At 43.1% G+C, this 27,642-nt stretch overlaps 1 protein-coding gene across 1 annotated transcript in view; it reads right to left on the bottom strand.

Moving 5' to 3' along the window:
- Window positions 1-27,642, bottom strand: part of AHRR (aryl-hydrocarbon receptor repressor) — a 392,606-nt gene that overhangs the window by 345,159 nt on the left and 19,805 nt on the right. Inside the window, exon 2 of the mRNA XM_030190015.1 lies at window positions 23,552-23,733. Within this exon, the coding sequence (XP_030045875.1) occupies window positions 23,552-23,733 (182 nt within the window). The remainder of the gene's footprint in view (window positions 1-23,551; window positions 23,734-27,642) is intronic.

Raw genomic sequence — 27,642 nt, 5'->3', positions numbered from 1 at the left:
AGGTTCCCTATTGCCCGTATGGCACAGGATATGACATTTGCACATCGGGAGCTATTGCTTACTGTGGTGTGCCCAACGGAGATGTGGGGTTGTTTAAGGTACTGTTATTAATTTTAACTTTGAATTTACATTGTATGTTTTGAATGAATGAGTAGTTGAGTAATTATGTATGATGTTTGATATATAAGGTCTCCTGATGAAGTAATAAGGAAACACGGCCAGTGTTGGGACCAGAGATATTTTGGAGATTCGTCTGTTGGAATGCTTGAAATATTTACTCAGATGATGTGCAACACTGAGACAATCATTTGAAATTGGACTTCCGATTCAGCTGTTGAACATTTCATTGCCGGATGCAGAGTGTTTGGAAATTGATCAGCTACAACTGAAATCTTAAGTATATTCTTTATGGTTTCTGCATACACAGAGCTTGGAATGAATAATTGTCACAACTATTAACCGATGAACATTTCATGTTGGATACAGACAAGTTTGGAATATAACTAACAAACTTACTTGTGATCAAGACTTTCATATGGTATCCACAACGGGACAGAGGTAATGTTGGACATCATTTGTTTTTGATTTTGTGTTTGTGTTTTTTGTATGCTTTGTATTAGTATGTTAAATGATAGAGAAAAACATAAATTGAATAATTGAACAAAGTATTTGAGATTTTTACTATTGGAAAAATAATATAAAAGCAAAGATTAGTATATTAGTCACTAAATATGGATATTTAAATACAATTGGGCTAATTATTGTAGATTTACCCCTGACGATTGGTATTAATACTATTGGTATTGATATACAAAGTTCTCCAGATGTTACTCTTTATTCCCTTTTCTATAAGGGTATTTGATATCTTACCTTCCTGAGGATTATTAGTTAATTTGGGGGTTTTCTCACCCATCCCCAGAAAATTTAGTTTAAAGCCCTCTTTAGTATTTTAGTCAGTCTGTTACTGAAGATACTTCATCCCTTCCTTGAAAGATGGACACCATCATTGCTCAGTAACTCTTGGAAAATTATCCCAAGGCCTAGGAAACTGAAACCCTCGTGTTGACACCATCCATACAGGATGTGAGCTTCCCGCATTCAGCCTTTTCCTTCAACAGGAAGGATCGATGAGAACACCTCCTGTGCACCTAGGTGCTTTACCCTCTAACTCAGAGTCATGAAGTCACATTTGATATGTTCAGTAGAATACCTAGCAGTATCATTTGTGCCAACATGGATGAGCAGCATAAGATAGTGGTCAGTAGATTTGGTGAGTCTAGACAATCTTTCCACTACATCTCGAATCTTGGCACTAGGCAGATAGCACACCTCCCTGGACATCATGCCTGGTCGGGAGATGGGTGCCTTAGTACCCCTCAAAAGAGAATCACCAACAACTACTATATTTTGCTTCTTATTGGCCACCAATCCAGTGGCTTTGGGATTATTGATCATTGTCTCCTCTTCTTCTTGAGATGTTTTCAGCTCTTCTGCCTCCAGGGCTGCGAACCAATTCTTCAATTCAACAGAAGATGGAGTTGGGGGGGGGGGGGGTTGATTTTGCAGGATCTGGTGACTTGTGTCCAGCTATCCTCTTTCTGCCCAAGATCTTTTCTCCCTTTGCTGGAGATCCCCAGTGTTTCAAGATGCATCTCAGGGATGAATTTCTGGTTGTCACAAATGCTTCTTAGTTTTGCCACCTCCTCTCTTAGTTCTTGTACTTCTTTCATGAGGGATTCAATGTGCATACATTTATCAGATTAAACTAGATTCTTGCTTTGGACCAAGAATTCAGTCTGGACAGAGGCAATAGCTGGAATGGGAGCCACAGCTTTAGGGACACTGTGTTGTTTTGCCATATTTCAAGTGTAGGAGCTTTTTCTGCCTGTAGGTCAAAGGAAATGAAAGGGATATAATTTATTTTCTTAAACCTGTTCTGAGGGATACAGGAAGCAGATAGATTTATTGTGAGATAGCTAGGAACTTGTTCAGATTTTTTCTGTAGGTGTAGTTCAATGTACTTCCTTTTCTTATTATTGGGAAAAATTTTAAAGGAAGGAGAAGTTAAATTAATATCCTTCTATTAGAGCTATATAAAGGAATAACAAAGTGGTGTATATGTTAAATGAGATCCTTTTAATCTAAAAACAGGAAAGGTACCTGATCCAAAGCAGAAGACTTGAGAGTTACTGCAATCAGAAGAGATTTGCTTTCAAAAGACAGATACAATTAGGATAGAATTAATTGCTGGAGATAAACAGCAGATTAGGCAAACTATATAGTAAGTGTTACCCTTGGGGTGGGTGGGCTGAGGGGCAGGGTGGGCCTAAACAACCAAGTATCTGTAGAATTTGTTAGTTATGAAACCTATCATTACTGAGATTTCTGCTGATTGCTGTAGATATGTTTATTTACATTTATATACCACATATCCAAAAATGCTCCATGTGGTGTACAACACATCATATAAAATATAGCTACGATAATATATTAATAAAATTACCAATCGCAACAAGTTGTGTAAAACAATTTATTTTTTGGAATTCTTTTTAAAATTCACCAGTATCTAACTCCTTGTGCAGCTCTTGCTGATTTCGATCTTCATGTAGATCGGATAAATGATCAAATAAGCTTAGGGCTTTTGGACACTTTCCTCCCTAACTCTATATAAAGTGCCATAAGTTAAGCACGGATTAAGTGTGTAATTTTCAACATTGAAGCAGCTTTTATATAGTTAAACGAGGGATAATGGTAGTTATGCATGCTCAGTGCACTTAGGTGCTATTTTTTACATGGCATCTTATGGGCTAGATTCTATATATGGCACTGAAAAAAATATGTCTAAGCATATTCTATAAAGTGTGCCTAATTTTAGGCACGGTTTATAGAATACACCTAGGGCCCGTCCAAGCAACTATAGCTAGTTGTGGTAATTTGGCATAAATGGGTGTAAATTGCAAGCAACTTAGGGGTCCTTTTACTAAGCAGTGGTAGCCCCAAATCAGCAATACTGCCAGGGTAGCGCAGGCGCCTAGCGGTAATTCTGAAATTGGCGCACGCTGATTTCCGCGGTAGAAAATAATTTTCTATGTTCTACTGCAAGGGGCATTCCCGGAGGTAATAACCAGCATGCTCACATTGGCGCACGCTGCATGATTACCACGTGAGTAGCTCATGAGCCCTTACCACTAGGTCAATGGGTGGCGGTAAGGGCTCAGGCAGTAAATAGCCACGCACTACTTTTAATTTTAGCACATGGCCATTTATTGCCCCATTAAAAAATGCCTTTTTTCCCAGCTGTGGTAAAAAATAGCCCAGTGCACACCAAAAACATGCGCCCACACCGCTGCTTAGTAAAAGGGTCCCTAAGTTAGGTGCAGAGTGGATGTATTCCATAACAGAACACATAATTTATAGTAACACCCATGATCTGCCCATTCTATTCCCATGGCCATGCCCCTCTTTGGCAGCACGCATTAGAATGTATGTGCATCAGTTTATAGAATACACTTGGCAAGTGTATATTTCTTCCTATGCTAGTCGTGTTACTAAGGGCTAGGCCTGCTACAAAGGCCTGTACATTGCTCTGTGTGGTTCTCACGTTTTAGCCTGATAATAGCATCTTTGTAACATATAATGCTTTCTCAGGAACTGCTCAAGGATGCACATTTGGCTGACTTTGCTGGAGCTGAGACTATGCCTTTCATATAAGGTGGATATAACCTTGGGAGGTGTGAGAGACTGATGATACACAGTGAGCCTAAGATGTCTAGAATGTTTGTCTCTCTCCCCACAAATGAAACATTCTAGACATCTTAGGCTCACTGTGTATCATCAGTCTCTCACACCTCCCAAGGTTATATCCACCTTATATGAAAGGCATAGTCTCAGCTCCAGCAAAGTCAGAGGACACAAGGGTATTGTTCTATGTATTTTTTGCTCTGTGACTAACTGCACGCTATACTGATAATTGACTAGCCAATATATTGACTTTGCACGTGAACCCCCATCAGGAGAGACTGATAGAATACATGAACCCATACATGGCATAGGCTACCTAATGATTTTAGTTTAGGGGAAATCACATGACTTGGGAGAAACGAAACTTACCAATGATATATATGTGCTGGCTGGCAGAGGTGCAGTGAGCAGACCTTGTTATTGTTAGGTTTTCAAAGCAGGAACTAGGTTTGTGAGCCCTTAGGCCACTGCCGAGAAGCGGCAGTGGCAGGCAAACCACCCTACACCAGGAACCAGACAGAACTCAGATAGGAACAGCAAGAATTCACCTGCACTAGCTGCCCTTCCCCAGGAGTTGAGCCTCTGGATGCAGGCGGCCGACAGGACTTACAGGACAGGGTAGGAACTGGAAGCTGCAAGCCGCCACTAAAACAGGGAACAAACACTGACAAACACGAGACAGAACTGAAAGCTGCCAGGCAGCCACTGAACAAGAAACACAGACAAACAGAAACTAAACACAAAAAGACAAACAAGGAACAAGTCTAGGAAACAAACAATAACCCTAATCTAAACTACACACAAACTAACTAGCATCAGACAAGGAACTAGAATAAAAACCAAGCTAGGCAGAAGTGCAACAAGCACCAACAAACCAGGGCCTTAGGCAATGCAAAGGCAAAGCAGGGAGTTTCCAAATGGCTAATAAGCCCAGCAGCAGCTGAGATTCAGCTGCAGCAATCACCAGACAGCTAAGGATGCTGTGCAGGCTCAAACAAGACAAGCAAGTCTGGCAGGCCGGAAGATCCGGACTGGACTGGGCTGAAGTCTGGAACAGGAAACAGCACACAGACAATCCAAAGCAGCAACCAGGCCTGGCCACCAGGGGGCGAGATGACTGAGAGCCTGAAACCAGGGCCCGACCGTGACAGTTATCCAGCTTTTTGCGTCTTGCCTTGCTGTATGACAATTTGCTCCAGAGGGAGCTTAGTGATATACCAATAAACCTTTTTGCTGGTGCGCCTACAACTAAGTCTGATTGTACCTCTTATTTTTCAGCCTACTAGGCTGAAGTGTTTCCCCTCCCTGGGGGGGGGGGGGGCAAAGGGACTGGGAAAACACATCTTGGCACCTCGAACAGGGACTTGATTATCCCTTTATTGCCCCACTAATCAAAGAAGTCTGTGCTACTTCCACAAAGCTGGCCTGTGGAGATTTTCTGATAGTTCAGAGGGAAAAAAAAGGGATTTCTCCAGAGCTGATAGTTTGTGAAAAAAAAAAAAAAACACCAGCAGGGTGAGTTAAAGTTCACTACAAACGGCACGGTGTGTGCATAAGTGTTGTGGACAGTGTTGGCGCACAAGTGTGGAATTTTGAAGACATCTTTTGTAAGTATTGTTTGTTTACTTTTGATGTTTATAGGGGAATATAGGTTTTGCATATATACGCTTCTAGCTTGTTTTTTCATTGCTGGTTATATTATGGCTCTCATTGTATTTTTGTTACAGCGCTGGCATTTGCTATTTACTTAGACTTAGTGGCTGCTTGACATGGATAGTGCATTGAAAATTGTGTGTACCAGTAATCCTTTATTGGAAAAAGAAATTGTAAAATATAATGAGAAGTGGGTGGAGCTGTCAAAGAAAGATCCTTTTATGGATTGTCCAAAGACAGGTAATCTAGATGCTGCTGCGTTGCTCAGTTTGTTACAACTGTTGGTGAAATATAAAAAGGGAAGCAGTTTGGTTGAGTTACACGCATAAATTCTAATTAAAGCCAATTAGTGTCAATAATTGCATGCTAATTAGCAATTATCAGCACTGATATAAAGGAATTAGAAAAAGTGCAGAGAAGGGCGACGAAAATGATAAAGGGAATGGAACGACTTCCCTATGAGGAAAGGCTGAGAAGGTTAGGGCTCTTTAGCTTGGAGAAAAGACGGCTGAGGGGTGATATTATAGAAGTCTACAAGATAATAAGCGGAGTAGATCGGACAGATGTGAAGCGTTTGTTTACACTTTCAAACAACAACAAAACCAGGGGACACAAGATGAAGCTAGAATATGGTAGATTTAAAACAAATAGGAGAAAGTTTTTCTTTACTCAGCGTGTAGTTAGACTCTGGAACTCGTTGCTGGAGAATGTAGTGACAGCAGCTAGCCTTACGGAATTTAAAGGGGGTTTGGACAGATTCCTGAGGGAAAAGTCCATTGAACATTTTTAAATTTATTTTTTTTTGGTTGGGGGGGAGGGATTGCCGAGTTCTTGAAGCCTGGGTTGGCCGCTGTCAGAGACAGGATGCTGGGCTTGATGGACCCTTGGTCTTTTCCCAGTGTGGCGGTGCTTATGCTTATGTACTTATGTACTCCATGGTGCGGCCGCACCTCGAATATTGTGTTCAATTCTGGTCGCCGCATCTCAAAAAAGATATAGTGGAATTAGAAAAGGTGCAGAGAAGGGTGACAAAAATGATAAAGGGGATGGGACGACTTCCCTATGAGGAAAAGCTAAAGCGGCTAGGGCTCTTCAGCTTGGAGAAAAGGCGGCTGAGGGGAGATATGATAGAGGTCTATAAAATAATGAGTGGAGTTGAAGGGGTAGATGTGAAGCATCTGTTCACGCTTTCCAAAAATACTAGGACTAGGGGGCATGCGATGAAGCTACAACGTAGTAAATGTAAAACGAATCAGAGAAAAATTTTCTTCACTCAACGTGTAATTAAACTCTGGAATTCATTGCCAGAGAATGTGGTAAAGGCGGTTAGGCTGGGTGGCAGAAGAGGGTCGTCTGCTCGTCGATGGAGCTGGTAAGCAGGTGGTGAGTGCTGACACCCAGGGTGGGGCGGACGTTGGCTGGGCGGGCCTGGAGGCAAAGTGGCTGGGCCTGGGCCCATCCAGGCCCGCCCATGGCTACGCCCCTGCTACAATGTAGTAAATTTAAAATGAATCTGAGAAAATGTTTCTTCACTCAACGTGTAATTAAACTCTGGAATTCGTTGCCAGAGAATGTGGTAAAGGCGGTTAGATTAGCGGAGTTTAAAAAAGGTTTGGACAGCTTCCTAAAGGAAAAGTCCTTAGACCGTTATTAAGTGGACTTGGAGAAAATCCACTATTTCTGGGATCAGCAGTATAAAATGTTTTGTACATTTTTGGGATCTTGCCGGGTATTTGTGACCTGGATAGGCCACTGTTGGAAACAGGATGCTGGGCTCGATGGACCTTTGGTCTTTCCCAGTATGGCAATACTTACGTACTTATGACTGGCTTGTTAAGATATTTAAGTTGTGCGTGCAATACAAAATATGACTTGAATTGTGCACGCAACTCAATTCACACTATAGAATCTGGGGATATATGTGGAATAATTTACCACATCTCATTTGTGCAGAAGTAAATTTTAATAGATTTAAAGTCCTGTTAAAAATCTTGGGCCCGTTATTCAGACCACAGAAGGGAGCCCTGCTAACTCCTCCAGCTGGTGGCCAGCCCAGTTACTCAACGCCGGGCCACTCCAGTGACCAGCATTGAATATCCAGGTGTTTTTTGGCCAGTTTAAATTTAACCGACTAGGCCGATATTCAGCAGTGGCTGGTTAAGTTTAAACTGGCCAAAGATATTCCTGCTATTTTGGTGGCCTAACTTACCTGGTGATGCGCTGTATATTAGTGATAGCTGGTTATAACGTGAAATATAACTGGCTAACTGGTAAGTGCTAATTGGCAATATTCAGAGTGAGATAGCCGGTTAAGTGCCATTTAACCGGCCTGGAGTCGTTTCTGGCCAGTTAAATGGTTTTAAATATCGGGGTGGGGGGGGGGGGGTTGTTTTTGAAGCAGGCCATTGAGGTTAAACTGGAGAGTAGCAGGATATATTAGAGGGTCTGCAGTTCATAAGCACTCTATTAGAGGACATCACTGTGGTACTGGGTGATTCTTGATATAAATGTTTGAGGCGTTTCTATTTTATTATTGGAGTTCTTTTAAATTGTATTTTATTTGTTATCCCCGGGATTCTATATATGGTGCCTTAATTTCCTGTGAAAATCAAAGCGTATTCTATAACAATGTGCATAACTTAAGTTAAAGCAATTATCAGCAATAATTGGCATTAATTACAATTTAGGCGCACAACTCGCTAGGCATAATCTGTAACATGGTGTGCCTAAATTCTAAGTCACAGAGTTGAAAAGAGGGCATGGCCATGGGCGGGGCATGGGCGTTTCTAAAATCTATGTGCCTTGTTATAGAAAACATCGGCTCTGTGCCTAATTTACGTATCGGGATTTACGCCAAGTAAAACATGGAGTAAATGGCTGTGACTACATTTGGTTGTGTGGAAAAGTGCTTGGTGTTATTCTAAAGACTGTGTGGAAAATTTAAGCCTATTCTAGGCATATGTTACAGAATACGACTAGGCGTATTTTTTTTCCGTGCAGAATTTTCAGGCACCATATATAGAATCTAGCCCTATATGTTTTTGTAAACCACTTTGTTCTGTACTAGTTAAGTGGTATATTAAGTTATAATAAACATTAACATTAACATTCTAGAACTTTGCACCTAAGTATTCTAGCATATAACTACAAGGGGGTGTGGACATGGGAGGGGCATGGGCAGGGCATGGATGTGTCTAGCAATTACACGTAAGCCTTATAGAATACTCTCACAGGATGATGCTCAAAATGTAACACCAATGCCAGAGGCGATTAGCACCGGACCAGTGCCAGCATTACTGAGTGCAAAAATGCTCAGAGAGCACTAGCACGGGAAACAATGTGCATGCCAAAGATAAGCGCAAATAGCATGCAAATGTAGCCAAATGGATGTTAATGAGGTCACTTCCTATACCCGCACAATGCTCAGAGAACAGTGCACAAAGCAAAGCTGTCCTTACCACTGAAAAACTAATGCCAGCTTGGAGCAGGCGTTAGGGTGTTTGAAGGGAGGATTTCTCATAATTCTTTCTTTAAAATCTGCCAATTTTGAAGAAAGCCCATGCAAGCCTGTATGTGCCAGTACTAAGAAATAAATGTGTGTGAGTTCAAGCAAACCTGCAAGTGAAAGCATTGAGGCAAAGGCATTTGCACCAGCCATTGACACGGCATAAGTGGTCGTGTCTAAAGTTACGTGCACAAGTGCAGACTTCTACTAGAATTTTACAAGAGCAATTGCCTATCCACAGTGAACGCAGCCTTAGTGCATGGTATTTAGCCTCCTAACTTTTGGCAACTTTTACAGAATTAACTCCTTTGTGCTGGATTTAATAAAAGGTGCTATCTAATTACCACACAGTAGGGACGATATTTACCACAGGCCCTGTTTTATGTAATGAAACCTATTCACTAATAATGTGTAGTAACAGTGGTGATGTGCAGAAATGCAGTAGGACACCTTAGTAAATCTAGCCCTATATCAGCTTTGGGTTTGTGCAATTTGTGAATTATCCTACTCATGTTTCTGCACATAATCTAGCCTTGATATTTGTTTCTAAATATCTAAGAAGGAAGAGCCAGGTGCACAATATTCAAATCACCTCAGTACCTTGGTCAGATTATTTTTGCATTAGATATAGGTTGTTTTATCTATCTATCTATCTATCTATCTATCTATCTATCTATCTATCTATCTATCTATCTATCTATCTATCTATAGTTTTATCACAACTCGTTAAGGGAGATTAAGAAATTTTGCTTGATAGAGGTTTCAAATTCTACTGTATTTTATCTAAATGATTTGATTTGGTACCTTCTGTGGAGAGCTGGGTTTGGATTTAACTCATGCCTTTTTTCAGTCATAGCTCACATAAATCACTTTCAGGTACTTTCCTGTCCCTAGAGTGCTCACATATAAAGCTTATGCACAAAGAGTGGCAGTAGGATCTGACCTGGGCTTCCCTATTCCTCCACTCAACATGATTATGGTATGGAATCAGGTACTGTGCAAAGCTATACATGAAACAGCTTCTCTGAAAATCTCAGCCCCTCCTGGAATCTAAGCATGTTCCCTGGTTTTCAACAGAGATCACTGAAAAAAGGCATGAGTTAAATCCAAACCCAGCTCTCCACAGAAGGTACCAAATCAAATCATTTAGATAAAATACAGTAGAATTTGAAACCTCTATCAAGCAACAGAGATCAGATATCCAAAAAGGGAAGCTGAAGGCTAGAAAGAGAACGGAGGATCACACCTAACAGCATAAGGTGAGCCAAGTTGAGGCTGCAGACAGCTGGCCGAAAAAAAAAAAAAACCAATTAGAGGAGAGGAAGAGAGCTTTTCTTTCTGTCCATTGAGTCTGTGATAAATAAACCTCAGGAATTGTTTACCATAGAAAACAGTGAATAATATTAAGCCTTCTAATGGAGTTATTTTTGCTTTTCCTGAACATTGTGAAGAACTGGTTCAGTTCTTTTCTATTAATACAAACAGGAAAAAATTGCAATTGAATCTGATAAACTCTCTCCTACAAACTCCTGAGTTACATTTCCTCATGTCATCTTCTAAAAATCAGAGTAAATAAGAGGTATTTTGGCTGCTGAGTAATAATGAAGTGGAATCATTTCTAGGTAGTAGGAAAGTTACACAAGCTCATTTGATCAGTAACCCTCAATGTTGGTGAAGGCTTCCAGGAAGGAGCTGTTATTTATAACTTGGTTAATCATGCTGTTCTCTCCCCACAGTAGTGTGTGTATGTTTTGTATTTACTCTTTATATTATAGCTCTAAAGTGTGTTTAATGCTGCTCTCAGTCGATAGGATTTCAGTGTTACTGCAGGTACTTCTTGCTTAGAGTATGTATAATCCTTATTTGCAGTGCCACTCCTGCTTAGTGTGGAATCCTCAAACTTAATGTCATTCTTTGCATGCGACTTCTTCCTCCCTCTCAGCAGAGCCTGCGTCTTTTCTCCCTACTGTCACTTCCTGAGTGTCCTTGTAATCTATGCTCGTTGGTCATCCCCTGGCAAAAGCATGTAATCCTCTCCCTCCAATCCGTGACCTCCGTTGCAACCTGTTCTCGGGCTTTGATCCTATTGGTCCCATCTCCTTGCCTTCTGGCTTTGTGGAGCTTCTTCTTGCCCCTTCCTAGCTCTGCAAGACAGCCACTCCATCATGTCCCAGAACATGTGGCTGCTCTGAACCTCACCTTCTGGAAAGCAGACTCCCTTTCTTATCTTAATGCACATAATCTCCCAGATTCTATATAGCACACCTAGAGGGGCATAATTGAACGAAAACGTCTATCTCCATGGGCGTTTATCTCCGAGAACGGGTCCGTGAAGGGGCGGACCGAACCGTATTTTCGAAAAAAATAGACGTCCATGTTTTATTCGACAATTTGTGAGCTGGGCGTTTTTGTTTTTCAGTGATAATGGAAAATGAAAGCGCCCAGCTCAAAAACGAATAAATCCAAGGCATTTGTTCGTGGGAGGGGCCAGGATTCGTAGTGCACTGGTCCCCCTCACATGCCAGGACACCAACCAGGCACCCTAGGGGGCACTTTTACAAAAACAAAAAAAAAGGTAAAAGAGCTCCCGGGTGCATAGCACCCTTCCCTTGTGTGTTGAGCCCCCCAAATCCCCCTCAAAACCCACTGCCCACAAGTCTACACCATTACTATAGTCCTAAGGGGTGAAGGGGGGCACCTACATGTGGATACAGTGGGTTTGGGGGGGTTGGACGACTAAGCATTAAGCAGCACAAATGTAACAGGTAGGGGGGGATGGGCCTGGGTCCACCTGCCTGAAGTCCACTGCACCCCCTAACAACTGCTCCAGGGACCTGCATACTGCTGCCAGGGAGGTGGGTATGACATTTGAGGGTGAAAATAAAAAGTTATGAAACATCATGTTTTGTGGTGGGAGGGGGTTAGTGACCACTGGGGGAGCCAGGGGAGGTCATCCCCGATTCCCTCTGGTGGTAATCTGGTCATTTAGGGCACTTTTTGGGGCCTTATTCGTGAAAAAACGGGGTCCAGGAAAAGTGCCCTAAATTCTAGCTACAAACGCATACTTTTTTTCCATTATCGGCGAAAGGCGCCCATCTCTCTTCGGCCGATAACCACGCCCCAGTTCCACCTTCGCCACGCCTCTGACATGCCCCCGTCAACTTTGTACGCTTCCGCGATGGAGTGCAGTTGAAAACGTCCAAAATCGGCTTTCCATTATACCAATTTATTCGTTTTTGTGAGATAAACGTCTATCTCCCGATTTGGGTCGAAATCTAGGCGTTTTTCTCTTTCAATTATAAGGTGGCTAGTGTTCCACGCTGAAATCCAAGCGTATTCTATAACAATGCACGTAACTTAATTGGCTTTATAAGCTAATCAGCATTGTTAATTGCACTTAAGCAATAATGAGCACTAATTGGCAATAATTAGAATTTGCATACATAACTTGTCAAGCTTATTCTGTAATTCACTGTGTCTAAATTCTAATGCGCACAGCCAAAACGGGGTGTGGTTCTGGGTGGGGAAATGGGCATTCCAAAATTTACACACACTTTTATAGAATATGATGTTCTGCGCTTAAATCTATGCACTAGAATTTATGTCACGTTTTTGTTGGTGTAAATGGAGGTGCATAGATTTAGGGGCTAGAATATCAACTAAGCATATTCTAAGTAATGTGCCTTAATCTAAGCGCCACTTATAGAATACGCTTAGGCGGAAATGTTTACCACGCTTAGGCGCCATATATAGAATCTAGCCCAATACCCTCAATACCCTACCTTTTTGAGCATCTTCCTGTTTAGTCTCACCATCTGCAACAAGTCAATTCACTCTTCAGAATCTCCCTACCCGTTGATCAATAACAGTGAATATCCAGATCAAGACTCTTGCCCTGGGGCAATAAGGCTTCTGATTCAACTCTACATACTGTAAATAAACGGCTTATGTTTATCTTACAATAAACAGTTGAAATATGTATAGTGAGGTGTCCAATGTTGGGGAACCCCCCCCCCCCCCCCCCCACCAAAAAAAAAAAACTTTCACTAGATCAGTTTAATAATTATAGACCAATCACTAATACACCATTTTGGGGGAAACTAATTGAAAAAGCTGTTAATGATCAGTTGATTTTTTTTTAATGCAAATTGCCACTATGATCTTTGTAAGTTAAATTTTAGATCAGACTGTGCAAATGAAACCACTGTACTGGCCTTGTATAACAACCTTAGGCAGGGATGGGATAAAGGCAATGACAGCATTTCAGTTTTCTTGGATCTAATATTTTTATTTGACACAATTGATCGTACTGTTTTACTAAATCAATTGGTCACAATGGGTCAAATGAAAGATCTTACAATGGTTTAGGTCACTTCTGGAAAATCAGGCAAGACAGACCTTACATGAGATTTCAATTCCTCTGCTCGCTTATGCCTCAGGGGTTTGTTTTATCTCCTAGGTTATTAAGGGGGGTAGCAATGAAGCTGCATTACACATATACTGATCATTATTTGCACCTCAATGTGAATGCAGTATACCTGGGAGGGAGTGGCACATGGCAGTAGGTTTGCCCAGGGCATCAGATATCCTCAGGCCAGCCCTTAAAATGTCCTCCTTTATCAGATTTCACAGGCCTCAACATATCTGCCTGTAGACCTAAAACTCTCAAATTAAAAAAGCTTCATATGAACTAAGTTAGAGGAATTATCCCTAAATATCTCCAGCACTTACAATTTCTCTTCCTAGTTATAAATAAGACTCTTACTTAAAAACATAGGGACACTTTTACCACGAAACAACTATTTTTCGCAGATCTCTAAAGACATATCTCTTCAACAAGGCATACAATGAGAACTAACGGCCACACAAATCTGCCTGACAACCCACTCAACCAAGATAACTCACCTACTATAATTACCATTCAGCCAAGATAACTCACCTACTATAACTACCTAATCACCCCTTTCTTCTTCCTTCTACCCTTACCTAACCTCGACACAATGTTAAATGTATCTGTCACCCTGCAATGACTTTGCTAACAAAATATGTAAGCCACATTGAGCCTGCAAATAGGTGGGATAATGTGGGATACAAATGCAATAAATAAATAAATACCAAAGCACAGTGTGTACTAAGTGGTGGGTGTCCTATTTTATACCTAAGGGCCAAACTAATGTCTGTTAGTGCACGCTAAGCTTTAGTAAAAGGGGGCAATGGGACTTGATATATTGCCTTTCTGTGGTTTTTGCAACTACATTCAAAGTGGTTTACATAGTATATACAGGCACTTATTTGTACCTGAGGCAATAGAGGGTTAAGTGACTTGCTCAGAGTCACAAGTTGCTGTAGTGGGAATCAAACCCAGTTTCCCAGGATCAAAATCCACTGTACCAACCACTAGGCTGCTCCTCAAAGTCATATGAGGACTAATTTAATAATAGGCACTTATGTGAAAAGTCCAAAAAGTAACTATTTTACAAAGACATGCAACATCATGCAAGACAGAACACAATGTTTAAACACAAATGATTGAAAACACAGGAGGCATCAAAAACTCTCACTGCCACCATATTAGGTTTCTCATCTTCTATATCAATGCCATCAGTTGCCTCTTTTTTTTAAGCTTGATCAATAGTAAGGTTACCACACTCAGGAGCAGATGCACAAAGCAAATCAGGCTTGCACTGTCTCATCTCATTTACACTGGTTTTAACCAGTCTAAATGAAATGTTACTGTGCACCTAATGCACAAAGGCTTTCAGCCACTGCTTTACCGTGCACAGAAGCAGTGACTGAAATTCCTATGCTAATGAGCTTGCTAGTATTAAAATGAGCTCATTAGTGATTGCCTCCAATGCTCAGAACAAGAGTGCATGGAAACTCCCCTCCTCTAACGACTAAGGAGCAGATGCACTAACCCCACGTAAAGAGCCCTTCCCTTACCGATTCCATAGCGAATCAGTAGGGAACGGCAATGCATCAAAGAAAGGGAATGCCAATGAGCTGCTTGTTGCAGCTCACTTGCATTCTTTAATCCCTCATAAAACAGTCGGAGAATTGGCCGGTAGAGCATGCACAGAGCAGCCAAGCATTATGCTGGCTGCTCTGCGCATGCCAAGGACATCAAAAAATAAAACAACAACAAAAAAAACGATGAGTGCCTATGGACGTCCTTTATGGATGTCCTTTATAGACGGCCTTCGCCCCCCACCCCCCGAGGTTGCCGCTGCCACTCCCCCCTGCATTGAAAGAGCTTTCTGCAGCCCCAGCCCCCCCCGAGGTCGCCGCCACTCCCCCCTCCCTTGAAATGACAGAGATTCCCTGCCATCCTCTGCACCCTCGTGGCCCCACCCCCCTGAGGTCATCATTGACGCCGCTCCCCCCGCCACCCGCCCCCCTCCGTCTGCCACCGGGCCCTCACAGCACCTCTCACCTCCGTGTGAAGGCGCTGCACCGGCTGCAGCAGGCAACAACAGCTGATCGCCTCTCTTCGGACTTCTCTCCTTTCCTCCCTGGCCTGCCCTAGCGGTAAGGGCTCACAAGCTATACACACGGTACTTATGCAGCACTCGCCAATATGACCACACTGCTAATTAACGCTGGGAACACCCCACCCGCAGTAGAAAATAGAAAAATATTTTCTACCGCAGGAAACAGCATGCGCCAACTTCAAAAATAGAGAAAGGGAAAAAAAGATAGAAAGGAGGAGCAAGGGGTTGCAATAGAGGTTAAGGAGAGTTGAAAAGTCAATGGAGTTGAGGAAAGGCAGATGAGAATAAGTAAGTTTTCAAAGCCTGTTTGAACGCTGCAAGGGAAGGTTGATTCCTGCGGTGGCGTGAAATGCTTTATAAAATTACCCCATTAGTCAGGGTTAAATATGTAGACATAAGGAACTGTGGAGCCAGAGGAAGAGCAGGTATGTGGGCCAGGGTCAAGGGCAATAAGAGAAGAGGGGCTGGACTAGGGAGCAGAATGATTGTTTTCTGCTTTGCTCCATACCCAATATGCATTAATATGCAGGCTTCCTGGAAGGGAGGAGCTACAACAGCACACACCTGTTCCTCTGGAGAGTGAAAAGTATATGGTGAAACTGCATTCCATTAAGCCCTGCCCATATTGGACAGAAGCATTTACCTAAATAGATATCCATTCCTAGCTGAAATCTGTCCTTTCTCACAGCAGCTAAAGAGGTATTCCCAAAGGTGTATTCACATCAGGGTGCAAAAATATACGCTCTTCTATAAGGACCCTCATGATAGACCCCCATCCCATTCCCGGTTAAGATACACATAGTAATGAAAAGGTTTTCAACTTCTTCCTGAAGACAACATAGCTATATTCAATCCTAATATAAGAAGGAAGAGAATTCCACACTGACACTCCCAAAACTGAGAATATAGCATTTACTATTTTCAAAAACCTGGGCATAAGATCAGTTGATCTTGAAGATGCAGACAACATCCAATAAAAAGTGAAGTGAGTTTAATCAATAATTCTGAAGTGGACCCATGTAGAATTTGAAAAATTAAACAAACTGCTTTAAATTTAATTCTCTCATTAACATTGAGCCAATGTAATTTTTCAATGTATGGTGAGACACTGCTATATCTTCTGTATCAGCTACAATCTTTAAAAGATTTTTGGAAAGTAAACCAAAAAAACAGGACATTGCAGTAAACCAAATGAGGCAGAATAAGCATTTGAACTAGCAAAGCATAAGCATGCTGCCTCATTTTAAAAACTATTGTCCGCCACAGTTGATTAATTTGTGATCCATAAGTTAAAGAAGAATCAAGAAAAACCCATAATACCCTTGATTCTGTTTCCACCTTCAGAACTTTATCAGTAGACAAAATCAAAGAGGTAGATATTTCAATCAGAGGTAGGGTCGCCAGGGGAGCAGCTGCTCCCCCAAACGGACTTCTGACAACACCGGTGCCTATTTTTGACATGATCTGTTGCATTTAACTTAAGCGTCAGTGCCATCGGCAGTCAGCTCTCACTCCCCCGTGCCCTCAAACTGGTTACACTTCTGATTTCAATACCCCGAGTTCTAAACCACAGTAGTTTTTTGAGGGTTCAGCTTCAGTTTATTACCTAATGCCCAATCTTGTATTGCATTAATCCCTATTGTGACAGAGTATGACAAATCAGAGTATAAAGCTGGAACTGGCAATAACAACATAATATCATCAGCTTAGGATAGCAACAATTTCCCTAAGCCCAACTCTATCCTGCCAAGAGACAACACAAAAAATTTAAAGAGAACCAGAGAGAGAGGGGATCCCTGAAGGACTCCACATCCTCAAAACCAATAGTCTGATAATTGTTTATTCTGTTTCACAGAATAACTCCGAATAACTAAAAATTCATGGAACCATTTATATACAGTGCCAGGCATTCCTATTTGGCTCAGACATTGCAACAGCAAGACACGATCTACTGCATCAAACGCAGCTGATATGTCAAACTGAAGAATAACTTGAATACCTCTACATAGCTTTTCCTTAACATATGTACAGTGGTGGAAATAAGTATTTGATCCCTTGCTGATTTTGTAAGTTTGCCCACTGACAAAGACATGAGCAGCCCATAATTGAAGGGTAGGTTATTGGTAACAGTGAGAGATAGCACATCACAAATTAAATCCGGAAAATCACATTGTGGAAAGTATATGAATTTATTTGCATTCTGCAGAGGGAAATAAGTATTTGATCCCCCACCAACCAGTAAGAGATCTGGCCCCTACAGACCAGGTAGATGCTCCAAATCAACTCGTTACCTGCATGACAGACAGCTGTCGGCAATGGTCACCTGTATGAAAGACACCTGTCCACAGACTCAGTGAATCAGTCAGACTCTAACCTCTACAAAATGGCCAAGAGCAAGGAGCTGTCTAAGGATGTCAGGGACAAGATCATACACCTGCACAAGGCTGGAATGGGCTACAAAACCATCAGTAAGACGCTGGGCGAGAAGGAGACAACTGTTGGTGCCATAGTAAGAAAATGGAAGAAGTACAAAATGACTGTCAATCGACAAAGATCTGGGGCTCCACGCAAAATCTCAGCTCGTGGGGTATCCTTGATCATGAGGAAGGTTAGAAATCAGCCTACAACTACAAGGGGGGAACTTGTCAATGATCTCAAGGCAGCTGGGACCACTGTCACCACGAAAACCATTGGTAACACATTACGACATAACGGATTGCAATCCTGCAGTGCCCGCAAGGTCCCCCTGCTCCGGAAGGCACATGTGACGGCCCGTCTGAAGTTTGCCAGTGAACACCTGGATGATGCCGAGAGTGACTGGGAGAAGGTGCTGTGGTCAGATGAGACAAAAATTGAGCTCTTTGGCATGAACTCAACTCGCCGTGTTTGGAGGAAGAGAAATGCTGCCTATGACCCAAAGAACACCGTCCCCACTGTCAAGCATGGAGGTGGAAATGTTATGTTTTGGGGGTGTTTCTCTGCTAAGGGCACAGGACTACTTCACCGCATCAATGGGAGAATGGATGGGGCCATGTACCGTACAATTCTGAGTGACAACCTCCTTCCCTCCGCCAGGGCCTTAAAAATGGGTCGTGGCTGGGTCTTCCAGCACGACAATGACCCAAAACATACATCCTTAGACAGCTCCTTGCTCTTGGCCATTTTGTAGAGGTTAGAGTCTGACTGATTCACTGAGTCTGTGGACAGGTGTCTTTCATACAGGTGACCATTGCCGACAGCTGTCTATGATGCAGGTAACGAGTTGATTTGGAGCATCTACCTGGTCTGTAGGGGCCAGATCTCTTACTGGTTGGTGGGGGATCAAATACTTATTTCCCTCTGCAGAATGCAAATAAATTCATATACTTTCCACAATGTGATTTTCCGGATTTAATTTGTGATGTGCTATCTCTCACTGTTACCAATAACCTACCCTTCAATTATGGGCTGCTCATGTCTTTGTCAGTGGGCAAACTTACAAAATCAGCAAGGGATCAAATACTTATTTCCCCCACTGTAGCTGCCACTCTCCGGGCTCCAAGGTATGGCGACTGAGAAAGTCCGCCTTGACATTCATGACTCCGGCAATGTGGGCCGCTGACAGCTGTTCCAGGTTCGCTTCTGCCCACTGGCATAAATTCAAGGCCTCCTTGGCTAGAGGGGCGCTCTTGGTACCTCCCTGGCGGTTGACATAGGCCACAGCCGTGGCATTGTCCGACAGGACCCGTACTGGCTTCAACGCCAGTACCGGGATGAACTCCAAAAGCGCCAACCGAATGGCTCTGAGTTCCAGGAGGTTGATAGACCACTTTGCCTCTGCAGGAGACCAGAGCCCCTGCGCTGTCCTTCCCAAGCAGTGGGCTCCCCAGCCCGACAAAGAGGCGTCTGTCGTGACGACAATCCACTCCGGGGTCACCAGAGGCATTCCTGCAGACAACTTGTCTGTCTGCGTCCACCAGCTCAGCGCCTTGCACACTGCTGGGTCCAAGGGAAGGCGCACAGCATAATCCTCCGACATCGGAGTCCAGCGCTGCAGCAGAGAGTGTTGTAGTGGTCTCATATGAGCCCTGGCCCAGGGCACTACTTCCATCGTGGCCGTCATAGAGCCCAACAGCTGCACATAGTCCCAAGCCCGAAGAGGAGAGGCTACTAGGAACTGGTCCACCTGAGCCTGAAGCTTGACAATCCGATTGTCTGGCAGGAACACTCTGCCCACTTGGGTGTCGAATCGAACTCCCAGATACTCCAGGGACTGAGTTGGGCGCAGCTGGCTTTTCTCCCAGTTGATGATCCACCCCAGGGAGCTCAAAAGAGCAACCACCCGGTTCACAGCTTTGCCGCACTCTGCATAAGAGGGGGCTCGGATCAACCAGTCGTCCAGATAAGGATGGACTTGTACTCCTTCCTTCCTCAGGAAGGCCACGATGACCACCATTACTTTGGAGAAGGTCCGCGGAGCAGTAGCCAACCCGAACGGGAGGGCTCTGAACTGGAAGTGTTGGCCCAGGACTGCAAAACGCAGAAAGCGTTGATGAGGAGGCCAGATGGGAATATGCAAGTACGCTTCCTTGATGTCCAAGGATGCCAGGTACTCCCCTGCCTTCACTGCCGCTATAACAGAGCGGAGAGTCTCCATGCGAAAGTGCCGAACTTTCAAGGCCCGATTGACCCCTTTGAGGTCGAGGATAGGCCGTACAGAACCTCCTTTCTTTGGTACCACAAAGTAAATGGAGTAACGCCCCTTGCCAAGCTGATTTTCTGGCACCGGAACGACCGCACCCAGGCGGATCAGGTTGTCCAAGGTCTGCTGCACTGCCACAGCTTTGACCGGAGACTTGCAGGGAGAGAGTACAAACCCGTCTTTTAAGGGTCGGCAGAACTCTAGCTTGTAGCCGTCTCTGATGACTTCCAGCACCCAAGCGTCTGAAGTTATTGTGGTCCACTCGCCCAGCAACGAGGACAGCCGTCCTCCAATCTGCACTGGGGCGTGGACCAAGGCCCCGTCATTGGGTACGAGACCCTGGGGGAGGACCGGAGGGAGCACCTCCGGGACGGCGGTCTCTGCGAAAGGAATGCTGCTTGGGGGAGAAGTTCCTCTTGAAGGAAGAGGGGGCAGAGGAGCCCGACCTGCCCGGGCGGTACCAACGGGCTTCCTGAAACCGTCCTCTGGAGGTACCGGGGCGAGTACTAGCCCGAGCCCTGACCTCTTGTAACTTCTTGCCCTTAGACGTGCCGAGATCGGTCACGATTTTGTCCAGCTTGACCCCAAAGAGTAGCTTGCCTTTAAAAGGCAATCTAGCCAGGCGGGATTTAGAGGCGTGGTCAGCAGACCAATGCTTCAGCCAAAGCCACCGCCGCGCAGAGATTGTCTGAGCCATGCCTTTAGCTGAGGCCCTCAAGACATCATACAGCAAGTCTGCCAAATAGGCTAAGCCCGATTCCAGGGCCGGCCAATCAGCCCTCAAGGAATGATCCGAGGGGGAAGCCCGCTGCACCATAGTCAGGCACGCCCTGGCCACATAGGAGCCGCAAACTGAGGCCTGCAAACTTAAAGCAGCCGCCTCAAAGGACGACCTTAAGGCCGCCTCCAATCTTCTGTCTTGGGCGTCCTTTAGGGCCGTGCCACCTTCCACCGGCAACGCCGTTTTCTTAGTCACCGCAGTGATTAAAGAATCCATGGTAGGCCACAGATAGGCCTCACGTTCACTTTCAGGCAAAGGATAGAGGCGGGACATAGCCCTAGCCACTTTAAGGCTCGCTTCCGGGACATCCCATTGAGCCGAAATTAAGGTGTGCATGGCATCATGCACGTGGAAGGTTCTAAGCGGGCGCTTCGTCCCCAGCATAATGGCAGAGCCAACAGGGGCTGAGGGAGAGACGTCCTCCGGAGAGGAAATCTTCAAAATGCCCATGGCCTGCACTAACAGGTTGGGCAAATCCTCTGAGCTAAAGAGCCGCGCTGCAGAGGGGTCATCCGCTCCATCCGAGCGGGGATCCGTCTCCTCCAAGGAATCCGCAAAGGACCGTTGAGAGAACTCAGATACGCTGCCCTCATCTACATCGGAGGAGACAAAGTCCTCCAAGGCCTGGGAATCAACCCGAGGGCGTTTACCTCCGGGAGCCTCAACCTCTTTACCAGACGAGGGAGCAGGGGCAGCGTTTTGCAGAAGGAAGGCCTGATGCAGCAGCAAAACAAACTCGGGGGAGAAACCCCCCAGACTGTGCACTTCCGCAGCCTGGGCTACAGCCCTAGACGCACCCTCAACCGGCGCTCGCAAGAGCGGGGGAGAGACATGCTGCGCATCCAAGATGGCGTCCGGCGCGACACTCCGCAAAGGAGCCGCGCGGGAAGAACGGCGCTTAACTTTAGCCACTTTTGTGCCGTCGCCCAAATTAAGGGCGTTCATGGCATTAATGTCTCCCACCTCAAGGGCGGCCCAAGAAGAAGCCGTCCGAGCCGCGTGGCCGGCCAAGATGGCGGAGGCGAGCAGTGGGGGATGGGCGTTTATGGCGGGAAAAACCGCCACACCGGAGGAAGGACCGGGACACTCATCGGTCACGAAACTGTCACCCAACAAGGGCGAATCAGACTTTAAGACCCCCGCATCCCCTCTAGAAGCGCCCAAGCGATCCGGGGAGCGACTCTTTGCGCCCTCGCCCTCCGACGCCATAGGCCACGTGGAGATCAATCGGGGAACCCCCTGCCCGCTATAAAAAGGTAAAAATTACCTGCTTTCCGCTCCGAGCTGTAACGACCTGGTGTCCCAGTGAGTAGCTGCAATAAACGTTTAAATAAACGTCGAAATAAACGCCTTTAAGGACGTTCAAAATTTTTTTTTTTTTTTTAACGGAGCCAGCGGGAGGGGGGAGAAAAGGAGGGACCTGGCGCCACCAGGTTTGCACTTGCTCAAGAAGAGCCCTCAACCCTAGGCACTCAACAAAACCTAAAAATTAGGCTTGGAGGCCTAGCCAGAGCTGCTGCTGTGTGTGACCACCACCTGCTGAGATAGAGAACATACTGGGGAGTTTCCGGCAGCACATGACCACATATAGGGAGGCAAAAGTTTGCTCCTTATCTCCACCTGCTGGTAGATGGACACAACCCACCAGTCTATGGATTGATCAGCATGATGATATGGAAATATAGGAATACCAGCTACTGGGCGGTAGTTAGGTAGAGAAGTCAAATCTAATCCAGATCCCTTCAATATGTGTGTAAGAACTATTTGGTCCATATCTAGCGGAAGAGCACCAGATTGTAATAGATCATTAATGCTAGTTGTGAGCAACTGTATAGCTTTCCTAGGAATAGAAGACATCAATGAAACAGGACATTGGTCAAGAGAACAGTGAGAATGTGAACATTTCAATAAGAAGGACTTAATTTCATCATAATTAATAATTGAAATTTTATCCCAGACCATCAACCAGAATACCTGACTCATGACATGACCGTGATGTAAAAAAAAATCAATGTCATCTACAGAATTAGCCTGCATCATCTCTATACAAATTTGAGCAACTTTGTTTGAAAAGAAATTTGCATTCACTTGTATTGAGTTTAGATCCCCCAATCATTTTGAAAAGTTGGCTCCTATATTCCCACCAAGCTTTCAAGACTACTGCACTTCCTTCCTCAAGCAATTTTAATCAGTCAAGAGGGAGTGTCTGAGTGTATTAACTTTCCAGTACTAGTTCCAAAAATAAACACTTGCAATTATGAGGGGTTTTTTAATTGAACTGGGCCATGTTTTTCCATGCAAGAACCTGCAATGTAGTTGAACTTCCCAAAATTCGTACTGTAGGACTGCAAAATTGCACAGAAACCCAGTATTGCTGAGAGATATCTGCTTAGTGCTGGTAACTTTTGAACACTACTGTAACATGAGAAATGGTTCATTTGGCACAGCCCAAATCACATCTCTGTGTTACAGTACATGGCATTGAAAAACAGCTTTGAAAGTAAAATGCAATGTATTATGATTTCAGTTGATACCTGACACCCCAGTTCTTCTAAAATAGTAACAAACGGTCTCTGTTTGTCTATATCCTCAAAAGTGTGTTCCTTAGATAAAAACACAGAAAATTCAATGGCACAGCCACTTTGATGTATTGCACAATTTCAGTTGTGTCTCACTGCACATGGCTTTAAACAGCCTACCTTGGAAGAAGCTTTTCACCCGCAGATAGCTGACACTGAGACGCAGGACTGATAGCTTATCCAATTTAGAAATGATTTCAGGCGGGAAAGGCAGAAGGCTGGCCAAGCGGTCTAACTCAGCATTAAGCCGGTCTCGGTGTCTCTTTGAAGGATTGGACTTTCCATTCCCAACCAGAGGCCTTCTGTTAGAGAAAAGAGGTATTAGTAAAAGCTGGTATTCTGAAAAGAGCTCAAGTCTTTCCTGAGCTTCAAAACAAATTTTAGAACTCCTCCCAAAATTCATATCCTAGTCTTCATTCTATATTTCCACCTTAAGAGTGGACTAACACGGCTACCACACTCCTCTACTTAAGATGGAAGATACCGCATACAGCCGCATGAAAAAGCAAATGAAGACATTTGCTTATTTCCGATCTGACGAATAAGGACAACCTTCGAAAGCTAATCAAGAAATGTATTAAGTTATGTCCAATAAAAAAGGTATCATCTTATTTTCTTTTCCATGTTTTATTTTGTTTGATTTCTATTGATAACCTTAAGAGTGGACTAACACGGCTACCACACTCCTCTATATTTCCACAGAATTTTATGTATTTATTTAAAAGCTTTTTTATATCCAGCCTATCTAAGGGGCCTTTCTACAAAGGTGCATAAGGGCCTACGCGAGTCCAGCTCTTGGTTCCTCAGCTATATGGTAAGCCATATTGTAGAAAATGTTTAGCATCATATCTATGTTAGTTGAATATTCTAATGCATGCTTGTTAGATGTATCATTAATATTATGCTAACATTGTGTTATATCGTTGGTATTTGAATTCTAGTTTTGTTAAATGTGTATACTTTTCATACTGTTTCACGGTAGTTCTATTATTAGGTTTCAGTTTACTGTTTTCAAGTTTACCTCATTTATTGTATTTATGTTTATTCTTGGTTATTTTACTATTGTTATGCTGTTAACAAAATTGTAAGTTATATGTTAAACTGTACCTGCTATACACTGCCTTGAGTGAATCTCTTCATAGAGGCAGTTAATAAATGACAATAGATAGATAGATAGATAGATAGATAGATAGATAGATAGATAGATAGATAGATAGATAGATAGATAGATAGATAGATAGATAGATAGATAGATAGATAGATAGATAGATAGATAGATAGACAGACGGATAATAACAGAGGACAGATAGGGAAGGACATCAGTATAGAGAACTTTGTGAGCCAAAACTAGAATACTGAATTGTATTCTGTATCATGTTTGTGAGCAAGGAATAGTAGGTATGCAGCCATATTGTTAACAACCTGTAGATGCTTGATCTCTGAGATGTTGATACCAGCATATACCAACATTAAAATAGTCGAGCTGAGAAATAATACAAGCGTGTAACAGCATTTTGAGCTGAGTCATCAAGATAGTTACAGAGAGCTTGAAATTGACATAAACTATAAAAACATTTCTTTGTGACAGAAGATAGCTGAGGAGCCGAAAATGTAAAAAAATATTATTAGATGTGAATTGTGGGCTGTGAAATGGAATATAGAATTGCCTCTTTCCTTGACAGGTTAAAGGGATTGCTAGAATTCCTAGCCTGACGGTACATGAGTAAGTGAGAAAAACCCTTTTTTTCAGATTTTTGAGATGTTTTTCAGCAATTGTGCGTTTTAAACCGTGATGGTTATTTTATTTCTTATCAGACAGTGCTTGTGTTGTTTTGTTTGCTGGATCAAGGAAAGTGACATTTGCAGTTTCACATCAGCTGGGTAAGCCTCTCTGTTTTACCCTCCCCCGTCTTTTTTCAGTTGGTTTTTAACTTATACTAGTGGTTCTTTTATAGTTATGCATATTTTGATGCACTTTTAAGTTCTATTTATTTATTCTGTTCTTATGTACAGAAATAGCAGCATTTCTATGTCTTAGGTATTAAACATTAGTATAGATTTTACTTAATGGAGTTCCCCCTGGTTTTATTATGAATTTTTTTATTTGATATGCTAATGTCTGAATTTTTTAATGTTTGTTTCTTTAGTTGTTCTGCCCCTGATGCAGCGAAACATGGCCATGTCAGGCACAGATGATTGAAAACCTGGGAGCTTTTTACTGAATAAAGACGTTGTGTTTGTTACAAGATCTGCCTCTTCATTTTATCTTCCACGCTGGATTTGGCGGATCGCCTGCCTTGTTGATTTCTGACTATAGAGAGAGATCCAGTATAAAATTGTTATGTGGACCTATATTTCACAAGCATGGGCCCATCATATAGGGTACATTCCTCAGACCAAAGCTTGACGGGTGGAGTGGACAGAGGCATTTATGCTATGAACCTTCCATACAATACAGACATTTTGGATCAGGGTGATGACATATCTGGAGAACTTGTTGGACCAGGAGTTAACGTTGGAAGTAGTGGTTATAATGGAAATGCTGGAGGCTTTAAAAGTTAAGGGGAGATGCCAATACTTTTTGGAAAGCTTGGCTGGTGAGAAAAAAGTGTGCTGTAAAGATTTGGAGAAATCCTGATCCTCCTTCCTACTCTGCATGCAAGAGCCTATTTCACGATCTTATGCAGATGGAGAAATTGGAAGCGGTAACCTCTACCGGATCGAAAAGGGTGTTCTTAAAGTAACAGGGTGTATATCTTTTTTCATTCTCTACTAGAATTCATAGTTAAGTTTGAACTACATGTAATGGGGTATCATGCTTGCCCTCTCACAGATACCACACAAGTTGTCACTATCTAGCCATGGATGTGGGTAGGTCTGCATGCTTGTGGCTGTATTATTATTAATTTTTTACACACTGCCTGAAAGCATGAAAGGTATCGAAGTGGTGTACCTTCTGGTACATATTTTTCTGTCCATGGAGGGCTCACAATCTAGGTTTGTGCCTGAGGCACTAGAAGTTTGAGGACTAAGTTCTAGAACTGGGGCATAAAAGTCAGCCCCGGAAAAAATATCATTTGGTGCTATTCCATAAACGGTGCTTAAAGTTAGGCACCGTTTATAGAATTGTACTTAACACCGGGAATCATGGCTATGCTTAGGTGTGACCATTTGCACCAATGAAACCTTGGTGTAAATCCCCATGCCTAATAGGCACAGATCCCCCTAATTCTATAACTGCAAGAGTAAATTGTAGGAACAATCCCTAATCCACCCATGACCCTCCCATGGCCATGTCCCCTTTATGGATCTGCGTGTAATTTTTACACATAGATCTCAGCACCTAAATTTATTTATTTATTTATGTACTCATTTATTCGTATATCCCACAATTATGTTCATTGTGGCTTACAATTTTCATTTAGCAGATGTTACATTCTTTTGTATTTAGTATTGCATTACAGTCATTGTAATTATCATCATTACATTTAGTATTGGACATTTGTATCATAAGTGGTTAACCATAATATTTCTTGAAGAGGTAGGTTTTTAGGCCTTTCCTGAACTGAAGGTACTCGGTGATGCTTCTTAAGGTCTTAGGAATCAAGTTCCACCATTTGGAACCCAGTTAGCTGAATCCAGCCATGTAGTTGGATTTGTAGGTTATGTTTCTACAGTTGGGCAGATGGAGTAATAGATAACTTCTGTTCTCTGGACTTGCATTCCTCTGAAATAATTCAATCAAGTCTAATATGTAATTGGGAGACGTGCCATACAGTATCTTGAAAATGAGAGTGCTAGTTTTGAAGAACAGTCTGGCCTTGACTAGAAGCCAGTGTACCATTGTAAGCAGTGGGGTTGCTCTTTCATATTTTGATTTTCTGAAAATCAGTCTTGCTGCTGTATTTTGTATGGTTTGCAGCGATTTTAATATGTTTTCTGTGCATCCAATGTATGCTGTGTTGCAGTAATCCAGTTGGGACAGTATCATTGATTGTACTATTAGACAGAAGGATTGTCTACGAAAATGGTCTCTAATTCTTCTTAGTTTCCATAAGGTTTTAAAGCACTTTGATATGACTGTTGAGACTTGGTTTTTAAGAGATATGTGTTTGTCTATAATGATTTCTAATATTTTTAGTTGTGATTCGATTGGGTATGTCTTTTGGTCGCATAGGAAGTCATGGGGTTTTGTTGACTGGCAAAACTAG

Source organism: Microcaecilia unicolor, chromosome 1, assembly GCF_901765095.1.
Source record: "Microcaecilia unicolor chromosome 1, aMicUni1.1, whole genome shotgun sequence".
NCBI classification, from domain to species: Eukaryota; Metazoa; Chordata; class Amphibia; order Gymnophiona; family Siphonopidae; genus Microcaecilia; species Microcaecilia unicolor.
Note: the sequence above shows the minus strand (reverse complement) of the source record. Positions and strands in the feature narration are given on the sequence as shown.